We start from the raw sequence: 26737 nt of genomic DNA, 5'->3' as shown, positions 1-26737 counted from the left end.
TCCTACAGCCCAGCACAGGCTGGGGGAGATGCTGGAGATAGGATGAAGGCAGTTTTCCTTCTCCTCCCGAGGGATGGGAACAAGGTGTTTCACCAAGACTGCGTTGGCAAGATGCCGAGAGGCTCATGGTCCAGCCTTGCAGCTGGTGGTGGGCTCTGGGCTGGAGCGGTTGGACTTGAGGGTGTGGGAAACTCTTTGGGGATAATTATTTATTTTGGGGATATTATTTATTTTGGTAGTAGAAACAAAAGGCAATAAAAGGATGAGTTGGCTGCCTGAACAAAGCTGGGTGCTCACCTCTGCTTGTGTGAAGGTGGTCTGAGACAGAACACTGCTGTGTGAGCTCAGGCTGTTGGGGGTTCCCATGAGATGTCCCCAGCCTCCAGAGGAAAGGCAGAGTGAGAAAAACATATGAAGGTATCAGATGATCAATGCACATATTTTCAAGCTGCTTTTTCAAACATCTGTGGTGTTTCTCCAGGCTGCTCAGTCTCTGCAGGCAGGCAGAGATACAGACAGTAGGTGATGGAGCTGAGGAGGGTTGGGGCACCCATCTCTACCCCTGTCTGAGCAAGAGGGGCAGGGGATGGGGCATAGGAGCACTGCAGAGATCGTTAGGATCACCAGCACTGCTGATTCCTCCTTCCCTCTCACAGTGTCCTGCAGCTGACAGAGGACAGAGGACAACATGTCTGCAGTTGTGAGTACTGCCCCCACACCACCCCATCCTTTAGGCTCTCAGCATCCCCTCCTTGCAGTGCTGGGATGGGGTTAACCCTGTGCACCCCCTGCCCCCTCAGCTGCTCTCAGCCTGCAGTGGGGAGCCTGGGCAGCACACAGTCCATCCCCATCCCATTGCATCTTCTTGGGTCATGCATGGAGGCTCTCCCTGCCCCAGGACACTTGCAGTGGGGCAGGGAGCTGGGGGCTGGCTGGGGAGACCCCACATGCTCTCCTCACCCCCAGACGGGCACGTTCCGGATCGTCTCGGAGGAGGAGCAGGCCCTGCGCACCAAGCTGGAGCGCCTCACCACCAAGGACCATGGCCCCGTCTTTGGGAAGTGCGAGAAGATCCCCCCACACACCCTGCAGAAGGTGAGGGTGGCTGTAGGGAGTGGGGGGGCAGTTGCAGCCCAAGGCTCCTGCTCCTTCTCAGGGGCCAGAGGAGACCCTTGACCAGCTCTTACATTTGGGGATGCGCTAACCCCAAAGCGACTCCAAGTAGGGGACTTGGGTGAGCCTGCCCTCCCTGTGCTGAGATGCCGCAAGGAGCTTGACTGTCCTCCCTTGTTTTTTGGGTGCCTAAATGACCTCCAGGGTGTTTCAGAACCTGTGTGGGGCATCACTGAGCTGGGTGCCCTCTCTGCTCCCCTCAGGCGAAGGATGAGCTGAACGAGACGGAGGAGCAGAGGGGGGTGGCGGTGAAGGCGCTGCGGGACCTGGTGCAGGAGCAGGCGAGCGGCGACGACGTTTGCAAGGCGGTGGCCGAGAAGGTGCAGGGGAAGGACGACTCCTTCCTGCTCCGCTTCATCCGCGCCCGCAAGTTCGATGTCCACAGGGCCTATGAGCTGCTGAAAGGTGGGGAGGGGTCCAGGGCTGTGATGTTGGGTGAGGGTGGGGTATGTCCACCAGCAGCCCCCCAGCTCTGTGCTGGTGCCTCCCAGGCCCCCAATCTGGGCTGGGCTGGCAGAGCAGGACCCTGGCACGGAAAGGGGATGAAGAGAGAGGATAAATAGAAAAAGACAGGGCTGGAGGGGCTCAGAAAGAGCTGGGATGGGGAAAGGAATAAGTGAGGGTGATGCCAGGTATCCTGCAACGCCAGGGCAATGCCATTCCTTGCCAATTTACCAAACAATGGAAAAAAAAATGCATTTGGTGGTGTCAGGATGTTTCATTTGTGCAGAAAACCCAGATGGTTTGGGCTGCATCCCCTTGAGATCCCTATGCCCTATACATGCCCTATACTCACCCCTCTGTACCCCTGTGAGGAGCCAGTCCGACACCCCACGATGCTTCTATGTGCAGTTCCTTGGGTAGTTTAGCATCCCTGGGACACCTCAAAGGCTGGGGGCAGGCTGGAGGGCTTGGGGCACCCCCTCGTCCATAGGGATGGATGGAGTGACCCATAGGGGTGGAGGAGAAGCGGGAGGGCAGCCTGGAGGCTGGCTGCCGACTGGGACCTGCCTGGCTCCAGCTCTGCTCTTCTTTGTGTCAGCTTGGGAGATAATGAGTTGTAATTATCAGTGCTGGCTCCCAAACCAGCTGTTTTGTTTGCCTGCATTTTCCCAGGACGAAATTCCTTATTTCGTGCCTGCAGAGTACCAAGAGAGGGGAGCTGGGGGATGTCACCCAAACAGAGAGGAAGGAGAGAAGGGAAATGGGGGGAAAAATTACTTTATCTGCTTGTTGAGGTGTTGAAGAGAAGGCAGGTATGGGAAGCTCCCAGCAAGGGGAGGATAACACCGGGCATGCTGGGGCTGGTCTGCTGCTGAGCTTCTTTCCCCCCCTTTGCTGGAGGAGTCCTGACCCATGTGGACCCCAGGCAGAGCTCTGGGGGTCAGGACTGACATCTCACTGTTGCCAGTCCATCCTATCTGTGGCAGCTCCCCCAGCTGCCTGAGGCTGGGCAAGCAGCCCTTGTCCTCTCAATTTCTGCCTCTCCCCAGGCTACGTGAACTTCCGCCAGCAGTACCCCGAGCTCTTTGAGAACCTGAGCCCCGAGGCCGTGCGCAGCACCATCGAGGCCGGGTATCCCGGCATCCTGGCCAGCAGGGACAAGCATGGGCGGGTGGTGATGCTTTTCAACATCGAGAACTGGGATTATGAGGAGATCACCTTCGATGAGGTCAGTTCACCTCAGACACCGCTCCCAGAGCAGGGTGGGGTCCCGCCCCAGGACTGTTCCTGCTGGCAGGTCTGAGCACAGCATCCTTACACACACACGCATGTCCACACACACATCCAGGTTGAAGCCAATCTGTAGCCCTCTGAATTTATCCTTTGAGGAAGCCTGGGAGAGCATGGCCCATCCGAAAGTGTTCCCCTTCCTTCCCCTCCAGTGCAGTGCAAGGTGCGGACCAATGTACACCATTCGGGGTGTACATCCCCCAGCCCAGGTAACATGGGGTGAAGAAAGGCACCACACCATTAAAACAAGGTCCTTTAGAAAGGAGGCATGTACAGGGCAGAGGAGGAAGCTGAGGGCACAGAAAGGGCTTCTTGGCAAAGAGGTCTCCAGGCACGTAACTCACAGCTTCTCTCAGCTCTGTTTTCTGCTTAGCTCTGAATTTGGTTGCAACATATCATTGATCCAGATCTGAGATGCTCCTGCCTTGAAAGGGAATATGGTGGTGGCTGAGCATCCCCTGAAATGCCCTCCCTCCTCTGAAGTCCTGGGGCTGGCTGTGACAAGCAGACCCTGCCTAACACTCTATGGGACTCTTCCTGGGAACCTCCTGATTCCTACAGCAGGTTCCTATTAGAGACGAGACCTCATACAAGACCCCACTGTCTCTCCTCTCCATTAGATCCTTCGTGCCTATTGTATTATCTTGGAGAAGCTGCTGGAAAACGAAGAGACCCAGATCAATGGGTTCTGCATTGTTGAGAACTTCAAGGGCTTCACCATGCAGCAGGCATCAGGGATCAAACCCTCTGAGCTCAAGAAGATGGTGGACATGCTGCAGGTGAGGTGGCCAAGTCTGCGCCCAGCAGCGGCAGAGAGGGCCCTGGTGGAGCAGAGAGCTTAGGGAAGGGAGGCAGGAGGGTTTGGGATTGCCACCACAATGGCACAATGAGAAGGCATCATGGAGAGGCTGTTTCCCATCACCCCCTCCTTGCCTTGCCTTGCCAGCTAATTGGCTTAATCCTTGCAAAATGGATCCTAATTTTCCCACCCCATCTCCCTGCCCTCTCAAAAGTCTGACCAGAAGTAGTACCATCACTTGCAACATCCTATGGCACAGCCTGGAGGTCTTTCCTCACCAACCTCTCAGCCCAGCCCTACCCAGGCTGGATGGAGACTTACAGGCACTTCAGGATTTCTGTCCTTGGACCAGAGGCCAAAGACTCAGCTCTCCCCAGGGAAGGAGGACAGCAGAGATGTGATCCTTCTCAGGGAGTGGGAGCAATGAGATATCTAGGAGGCTCTTCAGCTTCCTGGTGCTCCTGGGACTGGGATGGCTGATCCTCTGGGTCAGAACACAAAGGGGCCATCAAACAGAGAAGGGGAGATTGGGCAAGGAGAGCTGTGGCAATGCTGGGGTGACCACTGCTGCCTGCCCAGATCTGGGCATCATCTGTAACCATCTATGTCTCGGTTTGGGATCCTAGGACTCCTTCCCAGCACGGTTCAAGGCCGTCCACTTCATCCACCAGCCTTGGTACTTCACCACCACCTACAACGTGGTCAAACCATTCCTGAAGAGCAAACTGCTGGAGAGGGTGAGTGTGGGAAAGGGACCTGGAGGCACATCTCTGGGTGAAACAGAGCAGTTGGGAAGAATGGCTCCAGTCTCCTGCTGAGAGTCACTCCCATCTCCCTCCAGGTCTTTGTGCACGGGGAGGAGCTGGAGTCCTTCTACCAGGAGATCGATGCTGACATCTTGCCAGCAGACTTTGGTGGCAACCTGCCCAAGTACGACGGCAAAGCAACTGCAGAGAAGCTCTTTGGGCCCCGCATCGAGTCTGAAGACACAGCTCTCTAAAGCAGGGGCCTGCTCCCCCTGCCCTGTACAGTAGCATCAGAGGTGGCCCCCTAACCCCAGCCACCTCCTTTCTGTAGCATTGGTCGAGTGACTGCTCGTGACGAGGCGCTCTGGGCGCGTTGCTCCACGCCTGTCCCTCCCCTCCCCGCTCCAGGCAGCGGGGCTGCCCGGCAGCTCTGTCCCTCCCGGGCCCTTCCCTTGGGAGCCAGCAGAGAAAGGAGGCCACCAGCCCCCTCCCACAGCACTCCCTGGAGCTGTGGGGGGAGGACAGGAGAGTGTCTGCTCTGGGAAGGGAGGGCTACAGCGAGGGAGAAATAAAGTGTTTAACAACAGAGCTCTGGGGTCCCTCGTGGTAAGGAACAGGGACGCAGCTTTTGGGGCACTGGCTGTGTTGGTGGTTTTAAAGAGGCCAGGAGCATCAGTGTTTCGTAGGAGACCCCTGTCCCTCATCATTGACTACCCTTTGGCACAAGGATCAAGGAGCTGTCTGTCTCCATCCCCCCTGCATCCCAGATCAAGTCCCACCCCTGCCTGAGCAATGACCCCCAATTCTTAGTCACCTGCCCTAACCAGGAAGGAGAAAACAGCCCAAAAGATGCAAAGAAAAACCCAATTGGGGCAGAGCTGGCTCTGCCTAATTCCTACTCAGCCAGGCAGGCAGGGAGGAGGAATGGAGGCTGCAGCAGCCAGAGACTAGGAGATGGATTTCAAGCACAGAATAATGAAAGACAACCAGAATGTATGCTCCTAAATCCTTCAAAAGCTGTTTCTCCTAGCACTGCATTGTGAGAGGGAGCTTAGTCAGGGAAGCTCAACCAAAAGCCAGGGTGGAGGGCAGAGGAGGGTCCCGGCCCAGTAAACAAGCTGTGCCTGATGCTAATTTGACCTTGCTAATGTGGAGTCAGCAGAACCTGGGTGGGGAAGAGGGAGGCAGAAGTAGCTGTCCAGGCAAGGCAGTCTGTTCTGGTCCATGAACCAGGCACCTCCTCCAAGGAGCTGATCAGATACCCATTTCTAGACCACCTTCCCCCTTGGTCAGCAGCAGGGCTTGGGAGAGGAGCAAGTTACTCATCTTTGCCTGGGTTACCTCATCCCAGTCCTGCAGTGTGCTCTGTCCCCCCTCCCATCTTCATCTTTCATCAGCCAGAGCAGCCTTCCCCCCCAAAGCTGGCCGAGGTGGAGGGCACTGACAAGAGCCACATTCATCAGGGCACTGGCTCAGGCTCAAACCAAACAGGACGTGGGCTCTGAAGCCACAGGGAAGATGGGGCCTGTTTGGCCAGAGGCCACTGGGGTTAAATCTGTTTGCTCCAGCCCCAACAGCATGGTGAGGCCATGCATGGCAAGTCCCAGCCTGAGGCTGTGCCAACCTTGTGCAAGAGGCCAGAGGGAGAGCAAAAGGCACCTCTTGGCTTCATTTGGCTCCTTATTGCATCTGGAGCCATCCCAAGGAAACCACGTGTGACAACTCTGCAACCATCAGGCCAGTGCAAACACAACAGCACAGCTTGCCTGGGAGTCAGAGCAATTGCAGCTTGTGAAAACAGGAAAAGGAAACAAAAAACAAACAACCCAACAAAACCATACAGACAGAAGCACCACACTGCTGCCTCTGGGACTTGGAAAGTGACAGATTTTGTGAGGTCCCTGTGGCTGCTCACCACTGCTGGGACAGATTGTCAGCCAGTAGCTTGCTTTGACAGGGAGACAGAACAGCAGTGCAAACAGAGCAGGGAGCAGTGACTCTGACCAAGCCAGGAAGCAGGTTTAAAGCAGAACTAACAGCTAAATCTCAATGGCCAGTAAACTAGAGATGAAGCCCAAAGCAATTCCCACAAAGTAATTCCCATTACAGGGGAAGAGCAGCAACAGTGCTGTCCCAACCTTGCTGCCCCAAGGACTCACAAGTCCAAGCTACCCTCCACCTCTATCTCACTTGGTCTGTAGATAATGAACCACACATCAGTGAGCTCTTAAGTGTCAGGTGAGTAGTGCTTTTGTATACTCTGGGCTCAAAGGTGTCACTGTCCTGGCAGGAGGTGCTGTTGTTTTTTCTGCCAGCAGCTGAAAGGTTAGGAAATCCACTCCCTGTCAGGCAGGGTAAAATAACAGATGTTCTCCACTGGCAAAAATAACCCTTCTTCACTATTTTCAGGGCAGGCATGCAGTTTAAGCTGATGCCATGCCCATTCTCCACCAGAATGGCAAAGACCCCCTCTTGTCCAGAAGACAAAAGGCAACTGGGAAAGGCTCAAGCAGCACTAGTGCTTGCATTATGTAATGCAAGGGAGAAAGGGGGAGAAGATAAACTCACCCCTCCAGCCAGCTCCCCACACTGGGCCTCAGGGAAGACTGAGAGCCTCTGCCAACATATATAACTTCACACACAGTCACTAGATGTAGCACTGACTTCAATAAGTCCTTTATTTTTAAATAAAGAAATCCCACCAAATCAAAGATAACAAAATTACATTTTGTTTTGCAGTGACTTCCATTTTACACCACACAAGAACAAAAATTAATGAAAAAAATCAAAGACATTGTTTTATATATATTTATATATAATTTTAAAGGTAAACATCAGCAGATATAGAAAAATTGCATTGCTAGTTGCAAATCATCTCCCCTGAAGCTCTCAGCTCCAGAGAATTTGACTCAGAACATGGCAGCAGGGAGGGTGTCTCAATATACAAGTTTCTTCAGGGCAGCATTTAGAGATGGTTGCAGAATATAATTTTGCCAAATTGAAAATGTTTTTGTAGTCAACTGCTCACCAAGAACATTAGAAGTCACTCTGCCTGTTCTAATACAGCTGCACAAGCAAAACAAGAGCACAGGTCTCCTCTTCCCAAGCTCTTCACACACCTCTTTGGCCTGGAAGTTTCAGAGAAAAGAGGTTATGCTTTCTCAAGAAGAACATCTAGTGATTTGTCACTAGGAATTATGGTCAAGCTGTCACATAACATGAGAAAATATGCTTCTTTGGAAAGCTGTTGACTTGGGCTAAGCAGTAGGGTTTGGTTGTATCAAATACAAGTGGGTTTTGTTTGGCTTTTTGTTTATTTTAATGACTTCCCAGTTGTCAGGAGCCATGAGAAGGGTCAACATCCCAGTAGAACTATAGTGGAGATCCTAGAAGAAAGTTCTGTGTCTCATCTCTAGTCATGAAAGAGCTTTGACTACAATGCAATGTCATTCAGACAAAAGCAAAAAGGCTTTGTGCCACCTTGTACAGATGTTCAGGAGAACCCTAAGAACCCTTCCACACCACAGCATGGAAAGCAGACAAAGTCCAGGCCTGTGTAAAGCCTACTCCCAGTGAGAAGAGGGGACAGTTATAGGGCTCCCCCATCTTGGGCTGGTGCTGCTCTGAGGAAGTCTAAGCTTGGAGAAAACTCAAAGTCCTCACACCAAGAAGGGCTCTTTGCTTTTCACCTAGAAGCCATGAAGGAGACACTGCTTTGAGTCACTGTGGCTCCAGGACTTTCCCAATGAACAGACCCACCTAAGGAATAAGGACACAAGGAGTATGGCTCAAGCCAGAAACAAGATGCTCTTTACAACAAATGACTTCTACATGCAGCAGAAGGCTCAAGCCTTCTCTGGTCTCACAAAAAAAAAAAAAATTAAAAAAAAAAATTGAAGAGTTTCAATAAGCTCCAGACAAGCATAGTATTTCCAGGAAAAGCTGGAAGCAATCCAGGTGACTAAACTGTTTGGCAATTAAATCCTGAAGAAGTTACTCTCTGCTCTTTCTTTTCAGATGTAGTCACTTAATCTACCTCCAGCTATGCTGCTGGAGTGTTAATAGACACAAGAACTTTGGGATTGTAAGACAAACAAATCGCATACCAAGCAAAGCAAACCTTGCTTCTATGACTCAGTTCCAACTGCTAGAGGAGCAGAGAGCTGCAAATGATCCACTGCTTATATACATCGTTATTTTATGCCTTGAAATAGACTGTAGCTAATTGTAGGCTGCCCGCAAAGGTCCTTTAAGTCAGCACACACTTGTACAGTGTACACAAGGATGTGCCTTGATACCTAGTGTCTAAAAATTCATTTACCAAAAAGCAAAGCCCCAAAAGCTCTGACAGAGCTGTTACTGAAGTCTCTAGATATGCTGATGTGAAGGGAGGAGGAGAAAAAGGGCAAGGCACCACGTGTCAAAGGGCTGTGGGTCTAGGAACTTGTGGCAGACCCAGGACAGATGACACACAGAATAGCTTGGCTAAATTCAGTACTGGAGTTAATAGTTCCCAATATTTTTACTAAATATCCTCCCTTTGTAACCTGTATCTTCACAAACAGGAACTGCAGAAAAACACTCAGGAAAAAGACCATAGGGAAGTTCAAGTGTTTGCCTTTACAGTGCAACTACAACACTGCCAGTCCCATCTGAAAACACCTCCCTTTAGAAGCTAACAAAGGTACCACTAAAAAGGTGGTTCAGTAAGAGCAAGCTTGAGCTTCTTACCTATCATGTTCAGATCTCTCCAGAAAAATGGCAAAGGTGATGGTTGGACCAGCCTAACCATCAAAGAATAATAATTCTGCAACCTGCTGACTGATTGAGAAGGTCTTTAGGGTTTATGTTCAAATGCTACTTACATCCAGTGATGGGAAAGGTGTGTATACCATGAGACTATCTGTGGAGGAACTCTCCTAATGCTTTTTCTAATCCCAGTTTGAAACTAAGCAGAGCACATGTCAGATTTGTCATGCTGTGATCTTGAACTGCTCTATCAGACCATACTGCAATGATCTACAGGTGCACACCACAGCAGCTTCATGTGTCTTGAAGAGAGATGAAAGACAACCTCACCTTTAAGACTGAAAAATTCAGACTGCACTTAAGTTTGTGTTCACTGGGCAAATGAAGACCACCCGCCCACATAACAAGACTAGTACGGCCTTATTTTGGGAAGTAAGAGTATTTCAGAGGAGGACTGGCCAAAGTCCCATGTGTCTAGGGGCACTGGCACCAGATATCAGTTGTCAGTCATTGCTGGTAGCGAGATTTAATAGACAATTTTAAGATCTTCAGATAATATGCACTGCAGCTTAATTTTCTCCTCTCCCAGTTCCCCAAGATTTGACCCTGCATGTATGACCACAAATCTTGCTTTGAAAGAAGCATCAAGTTGGCTGAGACAGAGAGAATAGGTTTTTTTCCACTGCTTCCACACATAGGCTTAATAAGCTGAACTTCAGGCTCCAGAAACCTTTGCATGAACAAGCTACGACAAAAGCTCTTCTTCCTCAAAGAGGCCAGAATCAGTCAAGTCATAAGCCATTTGAACAGTTTTAGATGCAAGTGCAAAAACAGGGCAAAGGAGCAAGACAGTGACCCATATTACTTCTTGAGAGTTTCAAGAAGTGCACAGCACTGGCACTTCTGAATTATGAGGGCTTGGATTGTGGGACAGGAAGAAGTATTCCTCAGAAAGACCTTCTAACTTGAAAGAAAAATCTGTTTCATTAGACAAAGTTACAGCTCCTGCTGCTTTGAGAACTGCCCAGTTGCTCACCTCATTTTAGGAGACTGAGACACCTAAATTTATACTGTATCTATTTGATGTGTACAAGTGTTGTTTACACTCCACTTTGCTGAAGCGAGAAGATATTTAAGTCATAACCAATGAATATTGCATGAACACTACTTAAGCAAAAAACTGAAATGTCTTTTATGACATATTTTGGTGATGCAGTATGAACAAGAGGATAACACAGAGACAAGATATCCATCAGCTAAGAATATCCTTGCTAACTGATGCCCTAAAATAGTTCTTAAGGAACAGCCACAAGCATGGTCAAGTCTTGCTGTAGCTTTACTTGGTTTCATTTTTCTTTGAAGGAAAAAGGAAACCTGGATTTACTAACAAGGGGAATGTGCAGATATCCACAGTTCATTGTAACAGGCCAAGGTGTCTGGCCTAAGGCAAATGAAAGAAACTTCCTGATATGACAATGCACCTTTGCTACAATAGTTAATTATTGCTTTATTAAACCAAAAATCCACCTCTCCACCCTACTGAAGTTCAGGGACAGGGCAGTCCAGAAGGCTTGTTCCCCTGTATTATCAGACTGAAGTCCTGCTGCTTGTTTCACCCTTAAGTTATAAATTAAAGTGCCTGGAACACAGACCAAGGCTGAAGCAATAAAGTGCTGATGTGGGAATTGTGACAGGAAAAGAATTTCACTGACACTGTGATAAAGAAATCCTGAAGATGGATTAATGAAACTACAATATTGACAGAACAAACAGAAAAAAAGATTTTTTTTTTACCACAAAGTTTCAGTCTCCAGATTGTCTTGGGACAACTTTCCTTCCAGGAGATAGACTAGAGTCTTTAATAATCATCTTGGCACAGACCATAACAACCACTTGAAGGAAAAGCACAAGTGAGTAGGCATCTTTTCTGCAACCAGCTTTCACACCTCACTTTGCACATTAAAACTAGAAGGGGATGTCTGAGTGTGGAAAAGAAATTCAAGTGAGACAGAGCCCAGTGTCTTACTGGAGCCAGTAATCCTATAGCATTATACAGCTATAGAAGTAGTCAGCCATGCAAAGATGTCATTTCAGTTGCACAGAGCTAGACACATCCTGCTCCCCATCAACTGTAAGGTAAGTCATGTCTGAAAACCATTGAATGCTCTGAAAGTTAAGGGGAAGAACTTTGATATTATTTGCCATGACATAAGGTGAATAAATCTAAAGAGATACATCCCACCCCCCTGCCAATTAATCCCTAAGAGTCCATAGCTCTCCATGAAATATTCTTTCAAACAGATCAATCTCACAGAAAAATCCTGCAGATTTTTGATCACGGGTTTCCATTTGGAAGCCAGAGCCAGCCCTGGGTCAAACAAAGAATCCAGTACTGAAAAGATGACTGCATTTAAAGAGAGGCAAAAATGACAAAGTGACTGGATCAGGTCCTGAAGTGAGAAAATGTCTACACATAGAAACATTAACTGGCATTACCAGGCTGCAGCTCTTCTCTACTTGGAGTCCCAGTATAAAGCCACCCCAAACCACAGACAGCTGAAGCATAGAAAATTGAATATTTTTAAAGTGATTCACTTGTGCAAGTGCATTCCTAGGAACTACAAGGTTTCCCTTGAGATGGTGCAAAGCTGAAACTCCACTTGCAGTCAAGCATCTATTTTTCCAAGCCACATTTTAGTGGCTTACAGACTGAACATTTACTGGCTTGTGGCTTGGTACAGGTATTTTTCCAGCACCAGAACAGGGGACAGAACCATAGTTACCTGGTCATTTATACTTAAACAAATGCTGCAGATCAACTTTCTGACCAGCAGGTGAAGAGATTTCGACATTTGAAACTTCTGTTATATTAAAGCAAGCAATCTTTAGCTCAGTAGCCCTGTAACAAGCCACAGTCAGCAACTTAATTCTTCAAGCAGAGGAGTAAGTTACAAACCCAAGTGACTATACACCCAGAAGTGCTCTGACCAGATGTTAACCTCTGCTTTAACTCCACTTTGGAAGAAAATATTGTGATCAAACCCCAGCCATAGGATATCAAGGAGAATGGAAACCTGAAGCAGCAGGTGAGGGAACAAGATGTTCCCAAAGGGGGAGATATATTGAAGTGATCCAGAGTCTTTGGGTCAATTACTCCTGGGCAGACATGGCCTGCTCTGCATCCGAGCAGTGAGGCTTTGTCTTCTCCCACTGGCAGATGGCATTGGCATACTGCACCACGAGCTTATCCATCCAGGTAAGAGGTTCTGGGAACAGTACAGACCCCTCAAAGAATCCCAGGTGGCCTCCATGAAGGGGCAGCACATGCATGACATTTTCTTTTTTCTCTGTAAAACAAAAGGAGACAAAGTTCCAGAAGGTTAACATCTTTGAGCTGAGAATGAAACCATCTTAAGTTGACAGCACAAGGCTGCCCAAGAAATGCTGCTGGCCAGGCCCTTACAGCAATAGCTGTATTGCTCTAAGAATGCACCATCTTTAACAAATGAACATCTTTAACTCACATCCACTGGAACTAGGACTGTTGCACCATGTCAAGCTGCACTAAACTCTGACAGTGTCTCAGCCATTTTGTTTCATAGATACTGAAAAAAACCCTGTGCTTGCTCCTGTGGATAGATTCTCTGCTCACAGCCTTCAACCAGGAAAAGAATGGAGCCTGCTTCCTTCCCTGCCCACCCACTATTTGTGTGATGAAGCAGCAGCAGCTCCCCCTTCTGAGCTAATACAGATAATTTTCCTTTTTCCTTGTCTGAAGATAGCTCAACTCCTTTCAAGGGAGAGATCTCAGTCCAGTGCCAAGTGACACAGCCATTCACACACTCTCCCTCTTCCATCAAAGGGGGGTGTTTATCTGTGCTTCTTCCAGATTGTCACTAATACCCACCTTTCTATTAAATCCCAGTGAGGAATGAAGACATGAGGAATCATTTTTCCATCCAAGAATATAACCTGGATGTCACCTGCTGGCTATCAACACAAGCCAAAACAGCAGAGTGGACTAAAGTTCTTGCCTGCTCAAGGTTAGCCTTGCTAGTTCTAGCAACTGGTGGTTTAAAGAGGCTTAGCACACCTCCCACAGCATTAGAGACATAGGGAGGAAGTCCAGATGCTTTGAAATGGTGAATCATGATGCAATAAGCAAGCTGCAGGTGCACAAATATGCACAGCTGGAGGAGACTGCTTCAGCATACCTGAAAGAGCTCTTGGAATCGATAGAAGACTCTCATGGACAAGAGGGTCATCAGCAGCATTAACCAACAGAAGAGGAACATAGATCTGTATCAAAAATATGGCATAAAAGGAAAAAACCAAAAGTAAGGGGTTCATATTTGAATGTCAATCTACCAACTGTAAAAGTATCTTCATTTAATTCAATTAAGACTACTTATTGCAGAGTTAATTTATTGTTTCCCCCCAGCTCAATTTTAAGAAAGAGGCCAGGGTGTATCAGAGCAAACACAGATCAAGTTCCCATTCTCAGAACCCAAATAGTTACACCCTTTTTTTCCTCTGCTTTGCACATCAGGCAGCTAGTGCCAGCTCTGTTATGGACACCTTGGTTGAAGTCCAGGAAACTCCCTTGGAACATCTCCATCCTTTGGTTCAGCAGAAAAAGGAAGAATTAATCCCAGTTCCACTTCTGCAAAACTCTGCTCTATTAAGCATCTGCCTGCCAGATAGTGTCCCAAGTCTCTTCCACAGCCATCTAGTAAACCTTTCTTCCTGGAAACTGCAGGCTCTATGCCACCACCCATTTCCCACCTTGTCATGATGTACTCAGAGCAGCTCAGCTGAACACATGGCCTTATCCAGATCACTTGGGTGCTACCACCTGCCAGAATTATGACCTGGTTAGAGCTCAGAGCATTTACCCCCAGTATTAGAGGTAGCAAGAACTGAAATCCCACTCCAATATACTGTGCCTGATTATTTCTGAAAATCCTAGCTAAGACAGCTGGGTCAGGTATCAACAACAGAAGCCACAGAGTATTTTCTCTCCAGTAGGAAAATGAATGTACAAGAGCAGTCTATTGCAAGAGTTTACCATGTGCAAGTACTGCAGGCAACTTTCCTTTTCATAGTATTCCTTCAGTGAGCTGTAGCCATGGAACTTCCTGAAATAGAGCAGATTGTCATTGCAATCATCTGCTTCTAGTACCCATGTGACTGTTACTTTCAAGTGAGGACATATACGCAGAAACAGGAATGATGCCTCAATTTTCAAAGAATTTAATACCCAGTGTCTTTGCAAAACCCACCTTTGGCATTACATGCCTTTATGCTTTCTGTGCTTACTCAGACATTGTGAGAGCATGGGCAAGTTAAAAATACAAGTTGAAAACTAGCAGGCTTCAGGGCATTTCTTTTATAGTATCCCACTTCACTTAACTGTACATGTAGAAGAAAGAAAAAGTTATGATCTTGTTCATCTTTTCCTGAAAGCCTTTTCAAATACAACCTCACCACAGCTTATGAAGCTCAAACATACTTGATAAGCCCCTCAGAATTCAGTAAACCTATACTCAAGTGCCTTGTTTTTATCTAAGAGACAACATAGCTGGTATGTTGGGCCAAACAAGTAGGGAGATTTTCCTCTCAGGGAATAGTTTTTTTTTTTAATAAGCAGCCAACAATACTCCAAATTTGCCAGAAGTGTTATAGCTGAGACCTATATATAAGTTTACAGCTTCATTTTGCAAAGGTGCATTGCCTGACACAGAACATGCTGTGGTATGGACACTGCCACTTAAGGTGCTGTGGTGTTGTTAAGGACACAGGCAATAACAGGCTACTGCTTAATAAAGCAGAGAACTTAATTTAGGTGTTAGTATGACAACTAAGTTGTATTATTTCAACTAACCCTCATAGGTATTGAGAAAGCAGCAGTGTTTTTTGGGGAGAAGGTTCTTCACAAGATTCAAAGAGAGCTAAGGAAATCCATGAGCTGTTCTGAGATGCTTTTCACATTCCACTGTTTTTTGGTTGTTTTTTTTGTTTGTTTGTTTGTTGCTAGAGCTCACCAGCAGAGCAGGTTATTCCTACATTTTAAAGGCTGCAGGTTCAGGTGTTACTGATAAACACCTCCTCGATTATTTTAAAGAAGCTGTGACTGTCAATAGTAAGGTTTTTCCTGCTAAGTTTTCTTCAGAGTGGAGGTAAGTAAGAATTTGAAGTTGAGCTCACTGTATATCAGCAGATTCCTACAGGCACAGCAAGGGGCATGCAAGAGCAACACTGGGAAGAGTAGGTACTTTCAGAATTCTATAGAGGAGCGGAGAATTGTCCCTCATACCTCATCACATTATCATCAATCTGCATCAGGGATGTTGCTGTATAGAGCTTGCTCAGATCAGCATCTGACAGGCTTTGTGGCTTCTTCATGTTATCTCCAAAAAGAACTTGCCTGAAAGAGTAACATCAAGAATTACATCCACACAACAAAAGGGCAGCAGGACCTGTTTCAGGGACAAGTGAGTCTGCCAAATCTGACAAGACTAGAAGTGGGCTACATATACATGAGGTTTTCTTGGGAACTAGAACAGAATATTTGTCCACTTCCCCCTGCAGCATGACATAACAGAAACCCTAGCAGCTTCCTCAGAGAAAAATGTTGTCCTGATAAACTGAAAAACTGCATGATGGGGCCTCTAAAAACAATCTTCCCAGAACAGAGAGTACTAAAGGTATTTGCAATAGAGGCTGCATATTAGAGGGAGGGTTCTTTGGCTTCAGACCAATCCTGTGTGTGGTTTGGGTGAGAGCATGAGCAGTCCTGGGCACAGCATCTCCTCCACCATCTGGCCCTAAAGCCCCCCAGCACAGACATCAGCCTAGCTCACACAACAGAAATTACTTGGGGCATTACCTTAGCAGAAAGCTATTTACTATGGACACTTGTCATAACTAATTATTGCCCCCAGGAGAGAATGTTTCTTTACCAGAACAAACTTCTCCCCGAACAAACAGAAAAAAAAAGACACAAGTTGGAAAGGGATTTTTATTCCCTTTCAGAGGCAGCTGCAGGGCAGAGCTAGGTTTGATTTGGTGGAGCTGCCTAAGAGCACAAGTGATTATGGAAAAAGTTTACTTAACATACTTGCCTTCAAGCCAGCACTGGCTTTTTCTGGGTTACAAATTTAAGTACCTTTTAATGGGAGCTTACCTAACTTCAGATGTTAAATTTGGTCAAGTTGTCTAAATATTTGTAAATCTGGAATGAATTATGTGGATCATCCTACATCAGCTGCCCTAACTTCTACAAGTGTTTCATACTGCCCAAGAGTGTAAACAAAGAACCAAAAGTTTGAAGTAACACATGCTCTTAATTCAGTGGATCTTAGATATTCCTCTCCTTTTCTCTCCAGTCAGGCACGGATGAGGTACTTTCTTGCCCTAGAAAGTACCATCCAGAGAACTTTTAGTGAGAGAAAACAACAACATTGAGTATGTCATCTGTTTAGTACACACATTCCTTTGTTATGTGAGAGACACGGATCGCAACAGCAGCACTTGCACTCCAGGAACAGCAACAGTAAGTATTTTGCTGGCTACAGGCTTTTTCTAGAGGAACAGCTAGAAGCCAGAGCTACAGGTTTGACTATTTGCTTATTTGATAAGCAGCAGCTCCATACAGTAGATCTTGAAGATTAGTCCTACCTCAGGTAGGTGGCAGAACAAGAGGCTCCTTGAATAGGGAATTCTTTGGCTAGAAGTGAAACAGATGCAGAATACTCGACTTTGAAGTCTAATTGCAATGTTCTCCTGTGCATGTCTTGTTTATTCATTGAGTAAGCTTTCAGAGAAGACAGAAGGACAACAAAGCCTTTCTTTCAACAAGAGGACCAAAGCTTATTTGTATGTTTTACAGTACACTAATGAGGTTGACACAGGCTCCCCTTCTCTGTTGGTTCATCTAAAGACCAATCAAAGAACTTTCAGGAGTCCTGTTTTAAAGGACCGGGAAGATAAATCCAGTATAGCAATTGACCCAATCGATACCATCAGTGTAAGTGATGCACTGCAGTACCTGTGAGAAAGGATGATCTTTTTCATGTTGTCTGCCATGAGGAAGTTATAAAATCTTCTACAATGATCCCACTGCATGAAGGTTTCCTGTGCCCTAGAAAAAAAACACAGTGCAGAACAAACAAAGCTGTTAATGGAGATCTCGAAAGATCAGATTAATACACTGTTAACATCTCATGGCAGCTTCGAGGCTATGTAAACAAACCTCCAGGCCTTCCCCGCCACAGCTTAACCTTTTCCAGGAAACGACTTCCACTTTGATGAAGTTTGTAACTATCAGAAAACAGATCTGCAGTCTCATCTTGCACAACAAAATTAGAAGTTTTGATAAGAGCATTTAAGAGCCATCAATCAAGATCCAAAACACTGACAAAGTATCCCTTTGCAGAAGTTGAATGTAATTTACATTATGGCACTACCAAGGAAAGGGCCAAAACCCATTGCTGAACAGCGTTGCCTATTGTGCATATAGCTCTGCAGAGGAAATAATTTGTGCAGATGTTTCCAATATGTAGAGACACAGCTTCATTGGCAGGAACTGTAAGAATAAATACTAGTTGCAGCTGCAAGTATCATCTGAATTGTCTTTACCTTTTCTCAAAGCAGAATAGCACTTCACAGCTTATCTGTTGTTAAAACAGAATTAAAGCCATCCACAGTTCTGTGAGCTCTGCCAGATACCAGCACTCCTTTGCTATGCAGGGTCATGGGCAGGTTAGAGCTTTAGTCTTTGCAGGGTTTGCTGTTACTGAGGAAACACACTATCATTTACCCAGCGACTGAAGAATGCTGGGAGCAGTTTCAGCTACTGAAGCACTTTACCACTTAAACATTAACATACTATAAGAACTGCAGCAGATTTAGCATGACCTCCCAAGCCATAACCAGCAAATCCCCTACCAGAGTAAGAGCAAGCTGTTCTCTTGTAGTTAGCAATGCCTGAGCACAGAATTTCTTTTAAAAAAAAAACAACAAACCAACAAACAGACCACCAAACCTTCCAAAATCTTTTTGTTTAGCCAGATTATACCTACCACATTTATGCCAGGGCAGGGGAATGAAGGAAGATAGGACAATGCGCATTTCTTTCCTCACAAAAGATTTTCCAAACCTACTAAGTTATTACAAGATGTTTGATGTTAAAGCTACTACATTTCCCTGCAGTGTACAGCAGTGCTCCCAACATGAAGAGCTTGTAAGCATTGGAAAAAAGAAAAACAACAAAAAAAAACACACCACAGGCAGCTTCCCATATTTTGAGGGTTGCCCAGGTTTTAAAGCTGAGGTCTCTCCCCACAGCCTGTAGCTATGGAGATGATGCATTCCACAAGATCAAGAAGCAGAATCAAGCCTGTGCAGGCAGAGATTAAGGAATAAGGAGACCTGTCCCTGTTTAGCCTCAGGGAGCACATTCCCCAGATTCTGTTAATTCATTAAACTAAGAGTCTCATTCTTCTGGCAAATCCTAGTATTGCTCTTGCTCTGGAAATGCTTTCTTTCCTATTTGAGATCCCTTGCTCACCACCATTTTTTTTCCTTCACTTCCTAAAGTTATTTGGGGGATAAAGGCTGGACAAATCAATATTAAAAAATGGAATTGTAAACTAACTAGTCACATCTATCAGGGTATTCCACTTCCATGTAGCCCAGAAGGCTGAAGCCAGCTATTTTAATCTACCTGACCAAGCCTAGGAAGGCTAAGGCTTTAACCACTTACATGGAGGTGCTTTGTACCTCCTATCCTCCCACTTCTATAACCAGGGCACAAGGCCTTCTCTCTCCTGTCTTTCGCTCAGTAGATGTTGCTTTCCCCTAATTCTTCAGCTAATTAGCACTTAAAGCAGCAGCAGATATTAGGTAGGGAGACAAGACCTGAAAAGACTTCCTGCTGGCTAACCAGTAATAGAGAGCAGATGTTTTGTGACAGGAGGTTTGCTAGGAAGTGTTTACCCAGCAGGTGGAGGCAAGAGCTCAGTAATCCACACAACCCACCCAACACTTGCATTAAACTCAGGGAAAAAAAAAAAGCCAGTTGTTTTTCCACACAAATATCCAAGAGGAGTATTGTTAATCAGGTTGTCATTGCCCTGTAAGCATCACAGCATTACTCTAAACATAATTTTGGAGACCAGAAATACAGTATTGCGTAATTGAACAAGATGAAGCAAGTGGACCTCAGCCAGATGTTATTCCTGCAAACCCTGTCTGATGGCTGCAATTAAGGAGCTGGCTTCAAAAGGATGTTGTGTACTCTATGCCAGAACCCCAGGACAGCTAAGAACATTTTACTTGAAACAAAGCAGAACAGCTGTTCCTGCAGCATCTGTTCAGATTTTAAGGGTGTGAACTAGCAGGAGATTATATATATTTTAGCAGTATCACATCTGACCTCAAAAGGGACTAGGTATGCTGGAATATTACATGTATATTAAACTTATACTCTCATCTTAATGCTTCCAGAAAAGTTTTTTATTTTTACCTCTAAGAGCCTAATTCATAAAAGGCATCTTCAGACTGCTGAATATCAAACTGGTCCCTGTACAGGCAGAGCATCAGCAGCATCGAGAGTTCCAGCTACCCTGACTGGGCTGTGAGGCCAAATTCCATAGCAAGCTCCTCACAGGTCTGCCATAGATTTCACCATTTTTATCAGTCCTAAGTAACATGAACCAAGTACCTGAGTCTCAACAGCCCCTCTTCCCTTGTAAATAACCTCGTGGCTCAAAAACTGCAGTTAAATTACTGTAAAGTCAGATACATCTTAGTAGTTGTCCAAGTGTACAGAAAGTAAAAACTGAAAACAGCTGCTTAGCCAGTTACACTGGCTTCATTAACTGTGCATACATGGAGTAAAAAAGCACATTAGTTGAGGCACCAGTTTTCAAGCAGCAGCACTGTGCCTGGACCCTCCATCAGTACAGGCAAGTGGAGCCACCACAGCTCCTGAAGTGCCACAGCCTTGGCTTCCATGGTGGGGGAGACATGTTAAAATTTTCAGCAGACTCCAGGGCTATAAAAGCCTTCTCCTCCTCAACTTCCCACTTCTAGAACAGCTGCAAGTGCCCCTCCATCTCATCAGCCCACAGCACTGTTTCAGTGACACACACTAAGAGGGCAGCATGGACTGACGGTCTATGTGCTGTGTCTCTTTCCAGTCTCCCCGGGTAAAAGCCTCCAGATGGAACTAAACACTGAAGCCAAACAAGCTATTAGGAACCACGGGATACTTTTCAGAGTGATGAGACAGTGTAAACTATTGCTTGCAAACCTGGCATCAGCTCAGCAGCTGGTCACACTGCCCAGCCTGCCTGGTTAATTACACCAGGACTGCACGGGGGACGCCTCCTCTAGGGACACTGTAGCAATGAGACAGCATCACAAGCACAGCCCAGAAGCTGTCAGCATGTACCTGGCCAGGTACAGAAAACCTGTTTGCATTGCTGACAAGAAGCTTAAGTCTTTCCAATCAACAAAGCTTTAGCTACTCCTTCAGGAGGGTGGCATCCTGCACACTGCAGCCTGTCATGCCAGGTCAATACAAGAGAAACAACTGTCTTCACTTTGCCCTTCCACATGTACCCTGCCAAGGATCTGCCCCCACCTGCACTCCCAGAAGAGACCAGCATGGAGAAGCCTCCAGACCCACCTCAGTGCACTGTACCCCTGGCACACGCTGACACAGCACAGGACTCTCTCCTGGTTGGCCTGGCTCTCTCCCAGGTATTTGCACACTATGTTTCCACCCAGGCTGAAGCCCACGACAACCAGCTGGGTCTGAGGGTAGGTCTTCTTGATGTAATTCACCATGGCACCAAATTCCCAGGTGCAACCTAAAAAAAAAAAAAAAAAGGACAAAGTTAAAGAGTCATCTTCTTACATACTTAAATTCCCGCTTGAAGCTTCAGTTGCGTGCTTTGAGTTCAGCTTCTTACCCTTTCTGACTTTTCAATAGCCTTAAGGTTTTAAGAGCTCTGATTCACACATGTGTTCATACATCTGTTAAAGTCCTGGGGAGCTTAGCTCATGCTCAGTTCTGAGAGAGTGCCAAAGTAAGATGAAATTTATGCACTTAAAAATCACGGAAACAGCTGATGTGACAATTGTAACTCTTCTAAAACAGCCTAAAATGCAGAGTCCAGCAACTCCAGGCTTGACATTACAATGGAAGAGTACCACACCTCATTACCTTCCTGAGGCAGTTTGCCACTTCTGAAGTGGGCTGTCTGGAAAGCAGTTCCCTCCTTTGCTTTTCACAAGACTGTCACGGGTCCCCAAATCCCTACTGATGTGGGAAGGGGATGTGGTTTGTCAGGAAGAGCTCTCAGCAGACTCCTGCAGAGCCTGATTAAGCAGGATTCCCTCTGGAATCAGGGGGAAGGGTTTCAGCAGAGACAGACAGCCCTTTGCTACCACCAAAGAAGTAAAGATACTGCAGCTTTCTAAAGGACACATGGGTATCCTCACATCAAGGGAAGAGTCAGGTGTCTCTATATAGATCTATTCTGCTCTCAGCAAGCACCCATTTGGATCCCACAGGCTACTGGGACCAAGGGGTCCAGTTTCTGGCATCCTCCAATTGTTTGACAGACTTGAAGACCTCCACACCTGCAACATTTGAGTACTTTCAGCTATTTCTCCTGCCTTTGAGTATGGGAAAAGGAAACAGAGAAGCTGCTAAACTGATGGCATTAGTACACTGGTATCAACTATCTATGCACGTTGTTAACTTCCTCATTGGATTAAGACTGCAAACCACAGAAGGCATCACATGAATAACAGAAATAAAACTGCAGATGTTTCTTGCTGTTTAGAGTCAGAAATTCAGCTCTACCCTGTGGAATTTGTCCAGGATAAATTCTGAGAGTTGGGATTCTACCCTGTACCAACCCAGCTGTAGCATCCTAGACATCACTCTGGCTTTATCTACCTCAAGAGTAGACTCTGAACACCAGGGTTTGTATTTGTTTCAGTGGAACAGGAAGCTCCTGGCTGAGCAATCTAGCAGGGCTTGGGCACTCCCTTGTGAACAGTCTTAATGAGCAATTTTCCTCAAGACAACAAAAGCTGCCTTGCTCTGGTTTCCTCTGGAAGAAGCCAGAAGTCAAAACACTTTAGTGGCTGACCTTCATGATTTCAGGGCAGCTCAGAAATCCAAAGCTAGAATAGCAACAGGTCAAGCTTGATGATTCAGTGAATCCCAAATTTAGGCTGGAGGATTCAGCGAATCCCATATTCAGGCTACTTGCTCCTCAACAAATATGTCTGGAATACAGCAAAGCTAGAAGGACACTGTGTTATTTGGGTTGGAGGCAGAGTAAAGCCTGCTCTTTACTTAACAAGCAACTCTGCCAAGTGATTTACTCCGTTACTCAAAGGAAGTGCTATGCATTCCTTGCCTTTTCCAAGGTTATAAAAGACTCAGACAGGTATGCCTCAACAGATGCACTAGAGAGTAACTCCCTAAGGCCTAAAGCAAGCTCTCAACTTTTGTCAAAAAAAGCAAATGCTTTAATGAGGACAAGCTTAGTTTTGAAGACATGGTAGGTTTGCAGCCACTAACAGCCTAGGGCCTCAGTACAAATGAAGGTACTTCATATTCCTGAAGTGAATTTTCCAAAGAGGAGTAGATTTAATAACTCTAAAACAAGCAACAAAGCATTACAGCCTATTTGCCTGCCAGACTCAGAATCTCAAAGCACAATATTTCTATTTTGGCAATTTAACCACTCGAGATAACTATTCTAACTGTTAATCCAAACTCTAAGCAGTATCTGTCGCAGTCATCTTAAAACCTAGCACAAGTCTGGTAAACCCACAATTGACTCCTGACAGTGTTCCTATATATATTTACAGTAAAGAGGGACACAAAGGCTCAGGAGAGCTCAGGAACAAGCAGACTAGGTCACAGGCAAAAAGGCCACATTCTACAAAGATCCCATGACTCATTAATAGGGCAGTTGAGACTAGCTGGAGTCACCCTTAACGCTGTTCCAAATCCTTTACTTCTTCTCATTGCTAGCTCAAGGAAGACATCTTACTCAAGGTGAGAGCCCAAAATCATGGCAGTTAAGCACTACCACTTCTGTAGCTTTGCTGTCATACTCTAGAACTGTTGCTGTTTCTTTGCACTGTGTTACAGGCAGGGCTAATCCTCCTAGGATAGAAATGTATTTTCTGGATGAAGTGGTACAAACTCCTCTCGGGTCACATTTTACAAAGCCTCAGAAGTAGCGTTTATCCTTTAGAGACAGATTTGTTTCACATTCCACTAAACCGGCAATTTCAGCATCTCTAAAATCATTTGAGCAGGCTTGTGGTAGACCTATGAGTTCTTTTCCAGAAGTTTTCAAAAACATGCCTCCTTGATTAAAACACGTGTAAGAGCTGGCAGAAGAGCCAAGAAAAAGTGAATTCAGTATTATTAGCCTCTTCTCCTCCTCCTCCTCCCATGTAAGCTCAGTTTAGTTCCTAGGAAACAGTAAGAAACTATTACCCTCATTTGGGTGCAGCAGTTGTGTTATCCTGAAGGAGGCTGATCAATGCCTAGAAATTCCATAAGCTTGAAAATAAGTGCCCCAGGTGCCATGAAATACCTACCGTATGTGAACATTCGCGGAGAAGTGAGCTCGATGTTTGGTAAGGCTCCCAGGTGGTTCAGGACAGCACATCTGTACCCATTTTTTTGGGCATAGTCGACAAAGGTGCGGATATACTGCTTCTCACTGTGGTTGGCAATCCCCGGGCAGATCACCATCGTGACATCCTCTGTGCACAGAGAGAGGGGAGGAAGTTAAGTAAATGTCACTTCATGCAAATGAAGAGGCTCAGAAGGTTTCCATTCCAGATCCGTGGGAAACCATCTACCACAAGCAAGCTAAAATTCCTACTAGTCTGCCAAAAATCCTGTGCAGGACAGGAGACCAGCAGCTCCAGCGCTGCAGATGTGAAAAAGTAATTCATGTTGTGGGAGATGAACAGCTTTTAACTTCAGGGAAAGCTGTGCAAACAGTTCTACAGACACTGCCTAGAGACCAAGAGTATATTCTTCCCTTTGATGGACATTTTTGACATTACACATGTTCTGCCTTCTGACAGCCTGCTGTGACCGCGCTGTGTGTGGAAGCTGTGGAGCCCAGTGCTCATTCATGCACCAAGTAGACTGGTTATGCTATTTTCCCCTCATTTCCCATCCAGAGCTGGGTGTAATACAGATCTTTGAAATGAAGCTTTGCTAAGCACAGACATGCTGATCAGCTGACATTAACCATCATCTACTTTGTGGCTAATCTAATGATATTTGATCTGCTGACACTGCTCACTACTTTAACAAGATATCATTTCATCAATGAAGAAAGTAATTGTTGTAATTCAAGTAACCACAGTAAATTACATTCAGGATTAGCATATGCTCTTCAAATTAGCTATCACTCTCATGTGCAAAGCTCCAACATTACCAGCTCTAGCCACTGAATTTTTGCCTCATTAGAGAAGCATTGTTCAGATTCTCTTCAGCTACAAAGATAACAGTAACTGTTCTAGTGCAGCATTGTACCACGAGGATCTCAACACTGACAATTAAAAAAAGAAATCTGCTTTTTCTGAAGGCCAAATGGGAGTCATGGGCTCTATCTTCATCCGTCTCCCAGAGCACAGAATCAAGGTTAGCAGCCAGCAGCTGTTTGACTGACCTCCAATGCAGTGCTCAGACTGTGGCTCAAAGAGATCAAACGTGGCTGTCGCTCCATCTGGCATCGTGAGGTACTTGCGAAGTCCATATGGATGTGGTGATCTCACTCTCCCCATTTTCCCATAAAGGGCAGTCTGGATGTGTCCACTCTTTCCCCAGATCAGGGGTGGAATGTACCTGAAAGGCAGTAATTTAATTGCTTACCCTTGCTGTGTTAATGATCCTTTAAGAACAGATAAGCACTCCCATAACAAATCTCTCACCAGTTACCAAATATAGTAACAGATATGGAATTGTTTTTGCTATGACTGAACTGGCAGCAGTGATCTTTGCAGCCTTACACAAGAGGAGAGACCAAAATGCTCTCAAAGCTAAAAAACCAGCATCGATAGCAGCAGCAGCAGCCAAAACCCTGACATTCCTCTAGATTGAGATGTTATAGGCACAAATGCTCCTCAATAAATACACAGAGGCCTTGTGCCTCAGTGAGACTGGGACTCCATGTTGCCAGCCAACCAAAGTGACCTCTAGAACTGTAAAGTGTTGTAAATCTGTTTTAATTGAAACACTGAAGCCTTCTGGGTTGAGCCACATGACCTTGTGTAAGCACTTGCCCGTACAAGCTAGTAGCAGAAATGACAGGATCCACAGCAAGTTTTAGAAAACTGAAAGACTTGCTGGTTGGGACCATTTTACACAGAACTGCTTTACTAAGTTAAGCAAAGAGCACGGGACAGGTTGATTTTGCCTCTCAGAATTAGGTAAATTTGGGACAATTTTAAGAGACCCATTCAGAACTGGCCAAACTTTGCTGAATTATAAATCCCTCTCAATCAGAGGAGTGAGTCTACCAACTATTTTTGTTCATCAAGGGTATATTAAAGCTAGGTGACAAAGTAGATTGTCTTTTCCTGGCTTACTGGCCCTCAAAATAGATATGTGAGAAACATAGCTATATGCTGGAAAGCATTGAAGGCTTAGTTATCAGGTTTTTTTAGTACAAGCAGAGCTGCAAGTGGTGTAACAGGAAACATACTGTGCCCTACACCACCACCATGTGGGAAAGTCACCTGGCCACTCAGCAAAGGAGACTGAGCTGATGCCTTGAAAAAGACAGTTCTATCAGCTCTGAACAGGAAAGCATGAATGATTTATTGTTTAGAACAGCAGTCCCAGGGGACACGCTTCCAATCAAGAAACTGTGGTCTCTGCTACACGGAACAGGGTATCCAGAAGAAGCTTTAGAGCTGCTGACACCACCCTGGATCCTGAGAGATTAGCAACTCCCTCCCTGTTGTGTTTAGGGCTTCCTCTGGTTATTCCCTTTGAATTCTTGAGACCACATGAAGCAGAGATCATGTTCTTCCCTGTTCACAGAAAACTAGCATCTCAGGACTCAAATTTACTACTTAAGCCCATAATCCACAGTGTGACTGAAACCTTACCTCTGTGCTCTGACACTACCTACTCACACAGCTGGACCTTCCCCATGCCAGCTCCTATGTGCCATATCCGCAACTCCCTCTTCCCCCGCACACTCCTTAAAAAGACTTCCTACAAAATAAGAACTATTTAGGCTTGTTTAGCAAGATAAGAGTAGCAGTATGCTCCTTCTCCCTGTTCTCTTCCCTCATCTATGAGGGAGACTTCTTACAGTCAAAGCAACACAGCAGTTCACTGTAGTTTTGCTCAAATTTTTGCAAGTGCACTTCCCAAAGAAACCCAAAATAGATTCCTGTAGAAGCAGCTGCCACTTCAATAAAGGTGAGCATCAGCTGGCAGCTTTTGCAGCAGCCTCGT

At 46.0% G+C, this 26737-nt stretch overlaps 2 protein-coding genes across 2 annotated transcripts in view; one reads left to right on the top strand and one right to left on the bottom strand.

The window, feature by feature from the left end:
- Positions 1–656: 656 nt before the first annotated feature.
- RLBP1 (retinaldehyde binding protein 1) lies at positions 657–4878 on the top strand. The gene is made up of 7 exons (XM_008925381.3): positions 657–700; positions 967–1095; positions 1377–1578; positions 2667–2845; positions 3528–3686; positions 4333–4443; positions 4548–4878. The coding sequence occupies exons 1-7, from the start codon at positions 689–691 to the stop codon at positions 4704–4706; spliced, it is 951 nt and encodes a 316-aa protein (XP_008923629.1). The 5' UTR covers positions 657–688; the 3' UTR covers positions 4707–4878.
- A 2222-nt stretch (positions 4879–7100) lies between these two features.
- Positions 7101–26737, bottom strand: part of ABHD2 (abhydrolase domain containing 2) — a 38113-nt gene continuing 18476 nt past the window's right edge. Inside the window, exons 4-11 of the mRNA XM_018069685.2 lie at positions 24939–25114; positions 23848–24015; positions 20897–21080; positions 17252–17344; positions 15518–15628; positions 14270–14339; positions 13416–13500; positions 7101–12548 (exon numbers count right to left, since the gene is read on the bottom strand). Of these exons, the coding sequence (XP_017925174.1) occupies positions 12352–12548; positions 13416–13500; positions 14270–14339; positions 15518–15628; positions 17252–17344; positions 20897–21080; positions 23848–24015; positions 24939–25114 (1084 nt within the window). The 3' untranslated portion in view covers positions 7101–12351. The remainder of the gene's footprint in view (positions 12549–13415; positions 13501–14269; positions 14340–15517; positions 15629–17251; positions 17345–20896; positions 21081–23847; positions 24016–24938; positions 25115–26737) is intronic.

The sequence above is a fragment of the Manacus vitellinus genome, unplaced genomic scaffold, assembly GCF_001715985.3.
Source record: "Manacus vitellinus isolate BGI_N305 unplaced genomic scaffold, ASM171598v3 scaffold_16_pilon, whole genome shotgun sequence".
Taxonomy (NCBI): domain Eukaryota; kingdom Metazoa; phylum Chordata; class Aves; order Passeriformes; family Pipridae; genus Manacus; species Manacus vitellinus.
The sequence above is the reverse complement of the archived record's forward strand: the minus strand, read 5'-3'. Positions and strand labels throughout refer to the sequence as shown.